The sequence below is a fragment of the Pygocentrus nattereri genome, chromosome 2 (assembly GCF_015220715.1).
Source record: "Pygocentrus nattereri isolate fPygNat1 chromosome 2, fPygNat1.pri, whole genome shotgun sequence".
Lineage (NCBI taxonomy): Eukaryota > Metazoa > Chordata > Actinopteri > Characiformes > Serrasalmidae > Pygocentrus > Pygocentrus nattereri.
Window position 1 is genome coordinate 53470028 of NC_051212.1, and position 16705 is coordinate 53486732.

Sequence of the window (16705 nt, forward strand, 5' to 3'; positions counted from 1 at the left end):
GAGCAGGTACTGCAGTGATACTGGCGTGGTAGTGGTTTAGTGTGTTGTGCTCGCCTGAGTGGATCAGACACAGCAGTTCTGCTGGAGTTTTTAAACACTGTGTCCACTCACTGTCCACTCTATTAGGCACTCCTACCTTGCTGGTCCACCTTGTAGATGTAAAGTCAGAGACGACGGCTCATCTGCTGCTGCAGTTTGTGTTGGTCATCCTCTAGTCCTTCATCAGTGTGTATATTTATTTGGTGGATTATTCTCAGTTCCAAGTGCTGAGAATGATCCACCACCCAAACAGTACCTGCTCTGTGAGGGTCCATGGGGGTCCTGACCGCTGAAGAACAGGGTAACAGAGTATCAGAGAAACAGATGGACTACAGTCTGTAACTGTAGAACTACAGAGTGCAGCTATACAGTAAGTGGACAATGACTGGATACAGGGTACATGTATCTAATCAGTGGCCAGTGAGCTTACTGGACAACAGCGCAGAAAGCAAGTGAACGTGTTCCTAGTAGTGATGGTACCGTATAGGCTGAAATCAGTGATGGGAGAGACGACTGCTCCACATTTGAACTTGACGTTGTATTTGAATGGAGAGTCTTCAGCACCCAACATAAGGCTGGCGAGATATCCTCCATACACCTGCAGGACAGCAGTCCACAAACAGGTCAGTACAAAGAGAAAACAAGCCCAACAACTAAAATGTGTGTGTGTGTGTGTGTGTGTGTGTGTGTGTGTGTGTGTAGATACAGATCAAGGTTTTCATTTAATGGCTAAAATGATTGGAATAATGCGCATCTCATATCTGGATAATTAGAGGTGGGAAGTTCACGTAATATTCAGGATTTTGTTTCAGCTTCGTGGACAGCTGGAACAACACAGTTGTAACAGAATCCTAGGGAAGAATTTTTCTCTTTGGATTTGGATCCTCTGCCAAATACGATTCATCCACATTGCGCATTAATGCGTCATAACAGAAATCTGATTTGTTTCTGATTTAATCAAGGCAGGCGAATGTTGTCAAAATACACTGGTCCTTGACTGGAGACTGGAAGGTTGGTCACCATGCCTGCTCCTGGACATCTACCTTCCTCCAGACCCAGTTACACCCCACCTGATCCATGTAATACTACCTTCCGACGTCCTTGATTATCTGAAGGATCTGTTTTAGTTGTGGGCTGGAGGTGAAACCAGCAGGAAGGCAGATCTTCAGGAGGAGGGTTGGAGACCACTTGTACATGTATACTGTGTGCAGACAAGAGCAAGTCTAACCTACTTAGAAAGAAACCATGGATTTAGGTTCCCTATAGGTTTAAGATCATTACAAGTGAACAGTGCAGGTAGTTAGAGTGACAGTCACTCACTATCCAGTTTTTCGCTCAGATTTTTGGGAAAATGGGTCGATTTTCAGTAGAAAACAAGTTCAGCTTCTTTAATTATAAGGGTTTAAAATGACATCACCGTCTATTAGACTGGAGAGAAGAGCTACAGCCTCGTACGACGCCCAGCTTCTGAAGCTTATGAAATATGAACGTTATGAAGTAAAGAATATGACGTGCGTTTTGGACCCACCGCTGGTTTCCGAGTTAAAGAGGATATTTTACACTTGGCTCATGATGTGATAAGATTGCAGTCTGCCTCTTATGCGGCTTGGCTGCATTTATACTGAGCTTTTAAATGACTGGACGGCTTTCTGATCAGCCCAAAATACAGCAAGTGGCCAAGAGTACAACAGCCTCCAACAATCTGGGGTTTAACTCCTAATTAAATTAAAATCTCTTCTGAAGGGTCATGTTGAGAATAGCCTGTATGATCTAACACACATCCATTCAGGGACCTGGAAGGCGGCAGCAGGATTCACACAGTCACATGTACTAGAGCACCTGTCAGGGCACAAACCCAAATAACGAACGGCCTCCGTCGCTGCAGGCTTATTTTAAACCGAGCCTGTGCTCTGGCCTACTTTGGCTGAAATTCTCTGATCTTTGAGAGCCAGGCCTGGTTTAATAATTCATTCTGAGGCATTTCTGGACCATCGCAGGGCTCCAAATTTAATAGGAGAAGTGTTTCCTCTCTGGTCAGCCTTCTCATTCAGCTCTCTCCTCCTATTGCATAACAACAGAGCCGCTTTTGTCTGGCGGTGATGAAAGTGTGGCAGAAATGAGCTACAATCATCTCCGTTTTATCTGCTGCTCTCAAAGAGGCTCGTTTTCAAAAGCTCTCCAGCGCTGCTTCTGGTAGGAGGCCTCTGAGGGATCTTTTGTTACCTTCCTGTGAGGCTTTGGGAACGAGCACGATGCTAATTCAGCGTCTCTTTGCTGAGCTCGACTGGCGGATCAGTCTCTGCTCTGCTTCTGAGTCCTCAGTTATTCCCCACACAGCTTTATTTTGGACAAGACTTTTCTGTGTTACCGCGTTTCTCACAGAGGAATGAAAGAAGTGCGTGAGGTAGTTATGATTTTCTGGCTTGTTATCTTGAGGTAATTAGTTAATTATCTTATCTTGAGATCACAAGATAATTAGCTCGTTATCCCAAGATATTCAGTGCCTCTCCGGACTTCCGGATGTCTGATTCTTACGTAAAATGAGTATTTGCATCTTTTTAAAAAGTGGAGAATTGAATATGAACTCTACTGAATTCTTCACATTTCTACCCAATTTAAGTGGCTATACCGTCATTCCAAGCACCACTGTAAAAAATCTAGGCGTCATCTTCGATTCCAGAACCGCATTCTTTCACTTGCGTAACATCGCTAAATTGCGCAATATTCTAGTCCTAAACGATGCGCAAAAGCTGGTGCCTGTATAGCCTCCAGGCTGGACTACTGTAACACCCTTTTAGCTGGACGCTCCAATGCATTACTAAATAAGCTCCAACTGGTCCAGAACGCAGCTGCTAGAGTCCTTACAAGGACCAAACAATCTGACCTCATATCCCCAATCCTCTCGCCGTTACACTGGCTACCTGTTCAATTTCATGTGGAGTATAAGGTCCTTTTCTTAACGTATAAATCGCTAAACGACCCCAGAGAATCTTAGTGAATTAATTCATACAAACCCAAATGTACGCTCCGCTCACAAAACACTGGCCTGCTGACGAAATAACGCCAAACTTGGATGGATGGATGGATGGATGGAGTTATTTAGAAACTGAAGGTTGTATAAATGATTCAGTAACTGCTGCAGTTAATCTGTGCAGTGATCAGAGTGAGTGGGTTTACTCCGTGTGAAGTTTGGCCCACATATAGACGGTTTGGTGCTACAACAGAACAAGTAGGACATTTACTGACCTGGTAAGCAGGAAGTTGTGCTAAACACTTTTCGGGGTTTAACAAACATTTTTAGGTTAAATGTGATTTTCAGTCGTCAGGTCATGATTTCTATTCTCTTTTATGTTGATGTGATTCTGCAGAACTCTGGCTCATCAGTTTGGCTGCCTACTAACAATCTATCAAAACCCCTGCAATTTATAAGCTCTATAGAAAGAAATCCCCTGCTATTTGAGTGTGGGTGTGTCCCTAACATAAGCCCCACCCCTCTGTTTTGCTCACTGGCAGTGAGGGGGTTTATCAGCGACGCAGTTTTAAACTGAACCCCAGTGATGGACAAGTCCCGACTTTACGCACAAACAATGTAAGTAGAGGCTTCTAATCAGCGAAGCCCAAACATTCCCTATATTCTCCTTTCCTGCTGACTGATGCAGTTCAGACCTCCGCTGGGATCAAGAAAAGCTTAGTCTCCCTCTCTCTGAGAGGTGAGGGCAAGCGCTGTGAGGGCATGAGGAGCAGCTGTGCTGCAGATGATCCCTCGGGTCTGAGAGACCAGAATATCAGTCTGATAAACAGTGAGAGGCAGGTTCAGGACAGAGGACTTACCCTTCCATACACTCCGATCCTTGTTTTGTCCACGTAGGACTCTTTTGATATGATGCTGCGGGAGAAAAGAAGAAGATTTAACCTTCAGCGAACCTCCATTTGTGTGCACTGCTGTAAATGGAGATCTCTGGAGTCGCTCTGTAGTTTAAGTTGAAGTCTAAAGGGTCTAAGCTGGTTTCCTCTACAGGGAACACACATGTCGTGTGGTACATCTGCTCCAAAGCTGATGTTTTTTCCTGGGGACATTTTTCTCCTGAATGTCATTCACTCCACTGAACTAGAGAGTCAAAATACAAATGATGCTGCTATGATATACGTGCTACTAACAAGCCAACACTCCTGCCCACTGAACTGATGTTGGCACGAAAGTCTACGATTAAACTTCAGCGCTGTTATAAACCACCAGCTGCTCAAACTGTCGTCTAAAACTGCCACAGCAACTAAACTACTGCATTAGACAAGGCCTGCTGGTCGTGTTCTGGTGGAGACCGTCTTGTTATTTCAGCACGCCGCAGTGTTCGCTTGCATGCGTCGACATTTCTATTTTGATTCTTTTACGAGCTCAAAATTCAGAGGCTCGAGAGAAAAATGTGCACAGAGCAAAACGTATTGAGTTTGGAAGATTTCGGGGGGACACAATGTCTGGACAGCCCACTGTACATGCTTCTCTTGCTGTTAACTTGCATTCAAATGTTATTTGAACGAATGTTCCATGTTAATTTTCCCTCGTCCTTAAATCTCTGAGAACACAGAGTAAAATATTAAAGATATTTGTATGACACTAAACTTGAACTGTAATATTAAACATCCACCAAAGACTGAATGAAAAATATGACATTATGATGAAACACAATTTCTGATCATCTGTGTGGGTGTGGCTAATGGGCAGCTTGATTGACAGCTCTGTCCAAAGCTCCTAGCTCCGCCCCGATAAAGAGTTAAAATTATTATCCAGCTTTTATGCAACAGTTACAGGACCAAAAAAGACGTGGATGAACAGAAGAAACAATGGACAGACTAACAGTGTTGCTGCTGGGTAAACGACTGACTGGGCGACAGGCAGCTATAGACAGATGGTCTAGCCTGCCAGCTGTTGGTTATGCTGGGTTAGTTTTAGCTCACTAAGCTTCTCCGACCCTGAACCTCTTCTGTGTGAGCGTAGCTTAGTGACACAGCCTTGTGATTGGTCAGGGGAATGCTTACGCAACCTTAACCCAGATTAGGACCGCCCAGTTTACACAGACAGGAGACAAATATGGTGAAATAGATCGGTCAGTAGGTTCCCTGTTTGCCTGCAATATTAACCTCATCAGAAAGAACAGATTTAGGTTCCCTGGGTCTTTAAACCCAACCACAACCCTAGACCTCAATCTAATCCGCTTACTAATTCTAACCTTAACCCTAAAGATATCCAGATAAAGTGGGACTCATTTTTATCACAGATTTTTCAGAAATGCCCTTCATTTTTTCCAGAGGAACCAGCTTAGACCTCATGAGGGTGTGACACCCACTAGGGAATGACGGGGTCTGTATTCGTCCTCTGTGGTGGACTACAGTGTCACTACAGCACATCAGTCAAATGTTCAGACGTTGTGTGTTGTTTTGGAAGGTCTAACCTTAAAGCCTGAAGCTGATCCATCTCCTCGATCTGCCCGAGCTTCCTCCTGACACGGTGGAGCAGGTTGGTCCCCTGGAATCCGCTGCCCCGGCCGTCGCATCGCATCACGATGGTGCCATAGGAGCTGACCAGCACTGTGGCCCAATCCACCTGGAACTGCTCCGTCACCATTTGGCCACCAGGGGTCCCGTCTCTGCCATAAACAATGATTTAAATCGTCCCTATCGCTGGAGCCTGAATTTCCCTTACCTGCTTTTCTAATACGTTTTATGTACAATGTAAATTCTGTTAATGTTTCAATGAATCGTCTTTTTTACGTATCCTACTAAGTTTAGCTCCAAACACTAACACTGACTTTAAAAGCAGCGTGAACTTCATGTTGAATAAGACACAATTCAGGGCAGCCAATCACAACAGAGGTCACTTGCTTATGTCAGTGACAAAACAGCCTGTTTAAATGTACAGGAAAATAAGTGGTCAGGAAACGTCCAGGTAAAAGAACCACACCAATGTTATCCTCCTGGGTCGCGCTGGAGTCTAACCCAGCGGCCATCGGGTGGAAGGCAGGAACTCTTGTCAGCTCTTGGCTGAACATGCTTTAGGAGACAGGACCCTGCTGCAGGGCACATTAAGTTAGGGGTAACAGCTCTTGGACCAAGGGTCAAGCTTCTGACCGATCAAAGAGCCCTCTGGAGGATGTGGACCCCTCAGGTTCTTTCTGGGTTCTTTTTATGACAAAATCTCACTTTCAGAGGAGGAAACAAATCATACATCAAGACTGATTGCAATAATTACTTAAAGTAAGCACTAGCATGGTTTCCGTGGTGATAGCACTGTTTTTTTCTAACAATTATAGATGCTTTTTACCTGGCTTCTCAACTCTCCATGGATTTCCAGGACCACAACTGAGCACCCCTGAGCCTGACTATCTAAACCTGGATTAATAAAGAAAGCTGTTAACCTCCATCGCAAACCGGGTTAACTGGCTGAGCTAGCTAGGCTTTGTGAGGCTGAACCCTGTCTAAGCTGGACATGCTGTAGGAGGCAGGACCGTGCGGCAGGGTAGGTTAAGTTAGGAATAACAGCTCTTGGAACAATCAGGGAGAAACATCTGCACCCTACTGGTCCATTTGAGTACCCGCGAAAAAATCAAGGCACTAAATCAAAAAGCAGCCACATCAACCACTGAGCCACCCCTTCCTGAACTCTGCAGTGAAAAGCACGAGAGAAATATTGCTTTTCAGTAGAGAAATAAAAAAATCATACAACATAAATGTGTAGAATATAAAGTAGTTATAACTGCATAAACTTTAATAGCGAAGTCGAACCTGTCCAACAGGAGGAGGGACACCGGACAATCTGGACACCGGACAATCCAATCCAATTTTTGGCAAAGTTGTCTACCGTTAATATTTACTGCCCTATTATAACTGTGCTGAGGTGTGTGACTGTTACTGCCTGCTGTATTTACTTCAGGATCAATGAAGTAGCTACCTACCCACACACCTACCTACTTACCTGCCTACCCACCTAGCTACAAACCTACCTACCCACACACCTACCTACTTACCTACCTACCCACCTAGCTACAAACCTACCTACCCACACACCTACCCACCTACCTAGCTACAAACCTACCTACCTACACCTACCTACCCACACACCTACCCACCTACCTAGCTACAAACCTACCTACCTACACCTACCTACCCACACACCTACCCACCTACCTAGCTACAAACCTACCTACCTACACCTACCTACCCACACACCTACCCACCTACCTAGCTACAAACCTACCTACCCACCCACCTACTCACACACCTTCCTACCTACATACCCACCTAGCTACAAACCAACCTACCTACCTACACCTACCTACCCACACACCTACCCACCTACCTAGCTACCACCCTACCTACCCACCCACACACCTACAAACCTACCTACCTACCCACACACCTACCTACCTGCCTACCTACCCACCTAGCTACAAACCTACCTACCTACCCACACACCTACCTACCTACACACCTCCCTACACACCTATGTATTTACACACCTACCTACCTACACTGAGAAATCCAGCTTTATGAAATAACATCCAGTCAATCTCTTATCTCGCAGCTCTTATATAGAATCTTCTCAGTGGTGGGAGGTTTGTGCTGTTAAACTGCACAGTTCCAAGTCACTGTATTCATGTTCCTCCCAGAACAATCCCTCCATTTACTCTCCGCTCCAGCAAACCTGGAAAAGCGCGGTGAGCCAGATGCTGTATTTTGTCTCAGAACAGGATACAGGAGGACTTCATGGCGACTGAGTTCTGCTCGAGTTGAACATCACCATAACAAATAATCTCAGCAGGGCTCAGCCTTGTTCAGCCGCCGTCACGTGGTTGTTGTAGTGATGCTCTGAGTGTAGCTGCTGCGTTTCCTCCGTCTTGAGAAGTCCTTCAGTGTCCGCTGTCACCAAAACAGCAGTGGCTCAGGAGAGGAGAGGAACAGCTGGGCCTTTCCACTGCTTTGGCCTAATTAGCTCAAAAGTAGCAGTGAGACTGAGCGTCGGTTTATGTGGAGCAAACAAACAAAACTCATTAGAGGATTTCAGAGTTTTCTGCTCTTGTCGTCAGCGTGTAGGGGGAGTACAAGTGTCTCAGCTGCCCTGATGGAGAGAAATTATGTCTGGGCAAGACATACCAACAAAATACAAACCTCCAAAAGGTTTTATTCCAAAGAACATATGGAATTCTTTCCCTGTCTGCTCTGATTGAGAAAATACTAGTTCAGTGACTCAGAAAAAAGTCACTGTCATTAGAAACCCAACATTTACAGAAAAGAATAAACATTATTAACATAAAAGCTATTATTTGAGTTATTATTTTTCTTGTACCTTCTTTTTATTAAGGACCAGTTATGTAACATTTGTGTGATTTTAATGCTACACAAACATTTGTAATTCATTTTCACACGACCATCTTCCAACCCCACTTTATGCTTTAGATTAAAACAGGCTTAACGTGTCTTTTAAAGTAAATGTAAGTAATTAAGTAAGTAAATGTTCTGACTGGCTGTCTTGTGCCCCATTCAGAAACAGTCTGGGCTGCAACACTCCTTATAATTTCAGCGTGAGTGGGCGAAGCTAAACTGCTGTAGGCTGAATAGGCCTGTGCTTGGTACATGTTGGAAATGGTCAAACGCTGATGAACAGCTGCATCCTGGGTTTTGCATATTTGTCAGTCAGTGTGAGGGGCTTACACGAGCAGCAGTAGGGGGTAGTGGGCCGTCTCGGTGAATCCCGCCGGCTTCAGGATCTGGATGGTGAGAGCTGTGAGGAAGAAAATCATGTTGGTAATGCGACCCACTTATCATGACCAGAGTCTTTAATTACTACAGTGAGGTGGCTGGAGGGGCGGCCTGGTACCCACTGTAATCATCGATGGTGATAGCCTCGTACTCTACTTTGGGCATCTGCATGGAGCTGACCGTGCTGTTCAGCAAGTCGTTGGTCTCCACGTCCAGCAGTTCTGAACACAAGAAATTAGAAAACAGAAAATGACACAAAAGACAACTACAGAGTATGTTTTTCTTTCCAGTACTTAGTCTGTAGACTCAAACACGAGGCCAAGACGATCCCATTCGGCCCGCAAAATGATTTTAATTGAATTAATACTAGCCCATTTCACCATGAGCTGCACTACAGTTCCCAGCATGCACTGCAACGTGCTCCCATCCCCACCCCAACAACGATCTATGATACAGCAGCTCAAAAAAGAAAAAGCGAGGTGTCCTGTTCAAGCGAATGGGCAATTTTAAAAGCCTACGGTCATTTAAATGAGGTTTAACAGTGATCTGCAGCTAATGTAGTCTATTGCTTCACATAAAACAATTTGTTTTTATTTAAAATTCAAATGTTCAAGTACTCAGTGCCTATTTTTGCTGTTGTAGTTTGTCATATTTTGAATAAACAATGGCCAGTTGGAGTCATGGCCACAGCTGGCCCATAGATTTGTTGAGATTTTTTAATTTGGCCCTTCTAGTGGTGAGTTTAACATCCCTGATCTTTTCCTTTATTACAGCTTCCTTTCTTTTCAGGACACTCACTTTTAGTTTCCCAGAGAAATCCGCAGACAAGAAGTTGCTGGTTTAGCATTTTCTTCTTCTCACCATCTAAACTTAATCCCAATTAGGTTTAGACCATCAGTTCATAAAACCTGACTCCACATCTCAGATGTCCAGTTTTGGTGATCTAGATGTTCTTATCAATCCGTCTCCTTTTCTCAGTGAGGTTCTTCTTGATCAGCTACACATCCTTTCAGACCCACAGCGCTGAGTGGTCTTCTCACAGTGGAAGGATGGACAGAAACACCTGTGGATGTTTTCAGATCTGAAGCAGCTTGATCTTCTCCTCTCTAAGAGATGAAAGCTTTAAGTGCTCTTTATCTGATGGGGGCAGTTTTGGTGTCTACAAGGTTTTCCAGGTGGTTGTTAGGAGCCACATTTTCTTGGTAGCTTTAATTTTTTTCAGTTTTGGAAACTATTGACTTCTTCTATATGCAAGTGGATTTTCTTACATCTAATCTCCTCAGAAATAAATCCCTTAGCCATTTTACTTGCACACAATAAAGAAATGTTCAAGACGTTAAAGGTCTTTGTGTAGCTGTGCTCTTTGAAAGGGAACATAATGTCAGCGACTCCTTTGGGAACGGCTTTTGTTGGGGGGACGCAGCTGTAGCCCGTTGGATTTAAGATTGGAAAGACAGAAGCGGACACATTAAATACCGATAGGCAATTAGACTTATACTATTACACTATAATACTCTACAACATATATACAAATATGATATGTACTGATAAATACTGCATGTATTGTTTCCTTTGTTCCTGCTTTACGCTTGTTGGTGAAAGCTGAGCTGCCAGACTGAGCCGCCCTCCTGTGAATGAGCGAGTGAGTGAATGTGTGTCTGGCCGACAGGGTGTATTCTCATGCAATCAGCCTTCAAGTCCTGCCTCCTGTTTTCTCCGTGGTGGGAGGACCGTGATCTTGTTTCCCTGACAACCATATCTTCGTGCTCTCGTGTTCCCGGACAGGCGGCTGGAGGAAATGACACCTAATGGCCTTCTTCAGCCTGCAGTCAGCTCTGTTTCTCCAACAGGCCTGAGGGTCATAATCTGCCTTAGAAGAAGCGTTTATGGTCTTGTGGAATTGTTATGGTCTCAGAATGACGGTCATACTTTAATATGGAAACGTATCTGCAGACTTGCGTTTCACAAGTGACTTCTGTGCCAAAACATGCCGTAAGTCACAAGGGCTGACTTGATACTACACATGGCTGCCTCGAGAAGCTGCTGGGAGGCTTCTTTGTTTTCAGCCAGTAGCTGCCCAGGTCAGCAGGAAGGTGTGACAACGGTGTGATAATACAAACAGACGGGACACTTACTCTGGTACTGTCTGTCTCGGGTGCTGTAGACTGCTGTGTATGGCACTCCAGGGCCTGGAGAAAGGAGAGGAGATGATTAGTACGCAGCCTTAAACCTTATATACTTTAAGCTGCTTTGGTCAACCTTCCAGTCCCTTTCCCCCAAATGTACCAACAGTCAGGACATGTTTGGTGTCTCAAGTTTGCTCTCTTTATTTCTTTAGTCAGATAATGTAACTAAGAAATAATGGAAGAGTCCAGAAATTAACATTGTGTGAAGCGAAACCTGAATTTTGTCTAAACTTTTTTTTTTTTTTTTTGGGAGGTCAACCTCCTCCCCAGTTAGTGTAGATAATTCCAGTTTAACTCACTGGCTGAGGAGGGTGAAGGGTGAAGGCTGGTACGCTTCCTCCAAGACACATTAAGCACCACTGCATCTTTTCAAACAAATGCAAATGTAGTGTAATGCAGCTCAGCACACTCTGAGGAAAAGGCGGAGAGGAGGGGAGATACGCTCTCTAGGCCTCATCGCCACAGATGGCTGAGGCCTCGCCAGGGATCAAACTCACAATTTCCCAATCTTATGGAAACATTTAATTAGTGTTTACCAGCCGTCCTACTTTCATGTGGGACTCAGTTCCCACCTGCATCTAACGTGCTGACCCTCCTTACACTGTGGTCAGAAACAGACTTGCAGGAAAGTAGATCAAACGAAGCAGGGCTGCTGAGCACCAGCTGAGATGTGTGGAGCCAATACTTCTGTCTATTTTTATTATACTTAGACAACAGTGTGTTATGCCGTCTCAGAAACCACCCACGCACGTCTATTAGAGATTCTTTCAAGTCAAGTCAAGTCAAGTCAAGTCAAGTCAAGTCAAGTCAAGGTTTATTCATGAAGCGCTTTTTACAACAGCCATTGCCACAAAGCAGCTTTACAGAAAAATCCAGTGGCGACAGTTGCAGGGAAAAACTCCCTAAGAGCAGGAGGAGGAAACCTTGAAAGGAACCAAGACTCAAAAGGGGAACCCATCCTCCTCTGATCGACACCAGATAGTAATCAATAACAGCAGAGAATGAGATTTGATCATAATTATTATCATAATAATTTAACGACTCGACATGGTTTGAGTGCAGTGTGATGATTCGGTTATACAGAGAGATCTATATATAAATAATATCTATCTATCTATCCATATATATATATATATATAGATCCCTTTAATTCACTATAAACGCCAAAGAATCTACCCTTACAATAAAATCGCTGGGTCCAAACCCGGCCGTCTCAGTGTAAAAGTTCTGGTGGCTGTCAAATTACAGCAATTACAGTCGGTGTTGTGTCCTCGTCTCAGGGAGCTGCAGTCAGCGCTCGTGGCCGGGTCTGCGCTAAGTGCCACGCGATCATTATAGCAGGGCTCGGCCTGAGGCTCATCCAATTAATAACCCAAACGTCGGGCCGTCTACGTGCACCGCAGAGCTCGCTAAGCAGATCAGCGGCCATGGCAACCGGGCCTTTGGTACGCTGATCAAAAACATAGCAGGGAGAAAATGATGATTAATGCACTCGGAGCGGTGAAGTGGCACTGGGGCGAGACGAGCCGCTCCGTGGGGACTACAAAACAAAATATCATTGCAACCTTCAGTTATCAAATATTTACTTATTATCTTTTTGTTTACCCACAGTGGGAAACTGCGCTGAGGAGAAGAGGAGCTGTGTTCCTTTTCAAGGCAATCATGTTCACAATTTAACCAGAAATCTGAAAAGCTCAGAACACATCTTTTAAGCCACTTATCCTTCTGGGTCCCGTTGGGGGGGGGGCTGGAGCCTATCCCTGCAGTCATTGGGTAGAAGGCACGATACACCCTGGACAGGTCACCAGTCCATCGCAGGGCAGACAGACAGACATATGCAGTCACACACACAGACCTAGGGGCAATTTAGCATGTCCAGTTGGCCTGACTGCATGAGTTTAGTCTGTGGTCGCCGGGGAATCGAACCCAGACCCTTCTTGCTGTGAGGCGACAGCGCCACCCACTGCAGTCATTCTGGGTGATTGCTTAGCAATATAATTTACTGATTACTCGTGGAACAGCCTCACAGTGACATAGAAACCTTTTCAGCTACTGGAAGGTTTGCTTTACTGTTAATAACACATCCAAATACTCTGTTATTCCAGGCAAGCAGGGGTTATGACATTCAACTACACCTTACCACTGATGCTTGGAATACAGAGCACAGTACTGCTGTATAGACTGTAATTAGCTTTGACAAAGTGTGTGTATCGGCATTAACAGACAAACGTAAAACATATGCGTAAGGTAAACCGAGGAAGCCCAGCGTTTAATTCTCTAAGCAGACACTGAGCGTAAACACCAGACCAACATCAGGAACAAACGTGAGCGAAAGCTGCTGACCTTTACAGTTGAGGAGGAAGTAGCTGGAGTCCGGGCTGAACGAGCCGCTGACGTAGGAGCAGCTGAACACGCAGGACAGGCAGCATCTGTTGAAGGGGCCTGTGGTGTTCGCACTGAAACACAACGAGCTATCAGCATCTTTATCCTGACATAATGGAGTATAAATCTGTGTCAGACAGTCTGCTGTACCTGTACAGGTGTCGTCTTTTGGGATCGTCTTCTGTGCTCAGGAAATATCTGTGCATTGACAGATGAAGTTAGAAGTGATAATAGTGATTTTTTGCACTAATGGCATTAATTGAGAGTTCTACATAATCTACAATCTAAATAAATGGCTAGGATATAAAGTTCTTACATGAAGTTATTAGATGAAATGGTTATAAATGCCTGAGACATTGTTTTATGTTATTTTTGTCATAAGCTTTTGAGCTACAACGCACTTCTTTAAATCTATTTGTGGTGGAGGGGCACATGCAGGGCACTGTAAGATCAATTAATCCCCAGAGAAAACTTAAGTCAAAAATACTTAAGTAGAAAAGTTTCTCTAAAATGATGCACATGATATCAAATCAAATTACTATGGACGACTTTGTTTAAATGGCTTGTGCCACAGTGAAAGTGGAGGCTTACACAAGCTGTGTCTCCTCGTTGTAGGCCAAAACCTCTGTGACATCCCAGTCGCCTGAGGTCAAGGACTGTAGCGTGTCTGAAGTGCTGTTGGGCTGACGAATTAGACAAATTATGGTTGATAATAAAGCAATAAGCCTTGAGGAGCTGTGCATTAATTATTTTACCACAGTTACTATTACTACTAACAATAATAATAATAATAATAATAATAATAATAATGATAATAAAGTTTCATTTCTCGTACTGAAGGTCGCCGTACAAACGAAAACACACATAACAGCAGCCACTACATTAAAGCCTCAGTCTGGAAAACTGAACATTACACTAACAACATCCACCACTGTGAGAAGCAGAGTGAGAACCCTGAGAAAAGAGAAGGGCTTTCAAGAAGGACAGTGAGGAGAAGAATCGAAGAGGACATTCCACAGTTTAGGGGCTACGACACTGAAAGATCTGCCCTCGGCAGTGACCAATCTAAATGAGTCCAGTTCCAGAAGACCTCAGAGTGTGGACGGGGCAGGCATCAGACAGCCAGTGTCACTTGATACGAGCAGATATTGTATGGAGTTTTGTATACAGATATACTCAGAAGAGCAAAGTTCTGTCTGGAACTCAAACTATGAATTTTATATATATTAAAAATCTGCAAGCTCACCTGGGAGGTGGACATGGAAATGTGAAAGAACTTTCCTCGGCCCCCCTGTGGCACTGCTCGGGTGAAGAAGAACCTGAGACCGTCTCTGGAGAACAGTGGGGCTTCGTTCTGTGCGGAACATGTTTGTTTGCGAGAGATGGACAGATCATAAACATCTAGATATGAAGTCATATATTGTCAGTGTCAGAACAAAACGTCTCCAAAATATTAACTTTACAGGAGAAGGAAAAAGATCTCATCTTCTAACGCGGCTTAATGTGACAAGATTTTATTAGAAATTTAGAGATTTTGGAGCATTTCTGTTGTTTAGCATTGATTTCTGACACATTAAAAATACTGCCGTCCTCCTGAAAACAGAGTGACGATATATCACAATCATATATGAAAATAAAAGTAATATTTAAGTCATATAATGATGATACATTTATTTAAGGATGATATATATTACTATTAACGTCCTCTACTGGAATCAAACTTAAATCTGACTTTTACATTTGTTGAGTTGAAAATAAAATCTATATATAGATATAAATATACAAAATGTGCCATAACTTTTTTTTTGTTTTTGTATGGATTTTTTTTGTTGCTGTTGTTAAACTCAGTAAATAAACAGTAATTGTGTATAAAAACTGTTCTGCGTTCTTCAAGATGTGTTATTTTCATAATTTGACCAGGGGCATGCAAACTTTTGTGTACGACCTGTAGTATATACGCTGATCAGGCATAACATTATGACCACCTCCTTGTTTCTCTGATACTTTGCCAGCCACAAAAACAAGAAACCAAGCTCTTTTCAAAAAGCTCCAATCTCAGTGACCAAAACTGCTGTTGTCATGTGAGCTTGAGATCGAAACACAGAGAAAAAACGTCACAGGTCTCTGTGGAGGAGATCAATGCCTGCCCTGGCCGCAAGTAGACTCATTATAGAGTCTAATGGCAGCTCAACAGGACAGCTCAAGAAATCCTCTCGACTCTGTCGGCCTCCTTTAAACATCTGAAAGACAGCGTTGCCCTTCCGTGCTAAACCCACATGCAGTGAAGCCCCCCGGTGTCATCTGTCCCCACTCTGAGCTGAAAGCTGTTGACGTGTGATTCAGCCCGCTCTGACTCACCTGTCTGTGGAGCCAGCTCTCGCTCTCGTCCTCGTGTTTCTGAAAGCACAGTGTTTGGTGAGTTAACATTCAGCTCTGTTTCCATCAAAGCTTTTCTCTTTTGTTGTTGTACAGCAATTTTAGGCCATTTCAGGCCTGTTATTGTTACGTCTCAATGCTCTGCCTACTCCTTAGCAAAGGTCAGTAATAGGGGCAGGAGAATGAAAACATTGGCAAGGAACCGATTCCCTCGTTACAAAAACAGGGCTCTAATTAAGATGAAGGAATATGTTAATGTGGCATTTAGGTATTTTGGTGGCAGCACAGCCACATCTTTCAGATACTGGCTTCAGAAGAGTAATAAAGACAGGAGGGGAGAAAGACCTTTGCACAACAAGCTTCTGTTATGCTGGCTAGATATTATCTATCCAGGCTGTAAGCTAGGCTACAAGTTAGTATCTTCAGGCTACAAGCTTTTGTCTCTAGGTCGCACCCAACATCTCCAGGCTGCAAGCTAATATCTCAAGGTTATGGAGAACACACTATATTTGCAAAATTATTCAGTCACCAATCCAAATCACTGAATTCAGGTGTTCCAGTCACTTCCATGGTCTCAGGTGTATAAAGCCGAGCCCCTAGACCTGCAGACTGCTTCTACAGACATTAGTGAAAGAATGGGTCGCTCTCAGGAGCTCAGTGAGTTCCAGCGTGGTGCCGTGATCGGACGCCACCTGTGCAGCAAGTCCAGTCGTGAAATTTCCTCACTACTAAATATTCCACAGTCCACAGTCAGTGGGATTATAACAAAGTGGAAGCGATTGGGAACGACAGTAGCTCAGCCACAAAGTGGTCGGCCACGTAAAATGACAGAGTGGGGTCAGCGGATGCTGAGGGGCATAGTGCGCAGAGGTCACCGACTTTCTGCAGAGTCAATCACTACAGACCTCCAAACTTCATGTGGCCTTCAGATCAGCTCAAGAACAGCGTAGAGAGCTTCATGGAATGGGTTT

At 44.1% G+C, this 16705-nt stretch overlaps 1 protein-coding gene across 3 annotated transcripts in view; it reads right to left on the reverse strand.

The window, feature by feature from the left end:
* Nucleotides 1-16705, reverse strand: part of dpp6b (dipeptidyl-peptidase 6b) — a 226856-nt gene that overhangs the window by 2989 nt on the left and 207162 nt on the right. For all 3 annotated transcript variants that reach the window (XM_017703450.2, XM_017703449.2, XM_017703451.2), the window contains exons 12-22: nt 15717-15755; nt 14605-14712; nt 13950-14041; nt 13509-13556; nt 13320-13432; nt 10926-10979; nt 8913-9011; nt 8743-8812; nt 5487-5681; nt 3871-3925; nt 520-637 (exon numbers count right to left, since the gene is read on the reverse strand). In XM_017703450.2, the coding sequence (XP_017558939.1) occupies nt 520-637; nt 3871-3925; nt 5487-5681; nt 8743-8812; nt 8913-9011; nt 10926-10979; nt 13320-13432; nt 13509-13556; nt 13950-14041; nt 14605-14712; nt 15717-15755 (991 nt within the window). The remainder of the gene's footprint in view (nt 1-519; nt 638-3870; nt 3926-5486; nt 5682-8742; nt 8813-8912; nt 9012-10925; nt 10980-13319; nt 13433-13508; nt 13557-13949; nt 14042-14604; nt 14713-15716; nt 15756-16705) is intronic.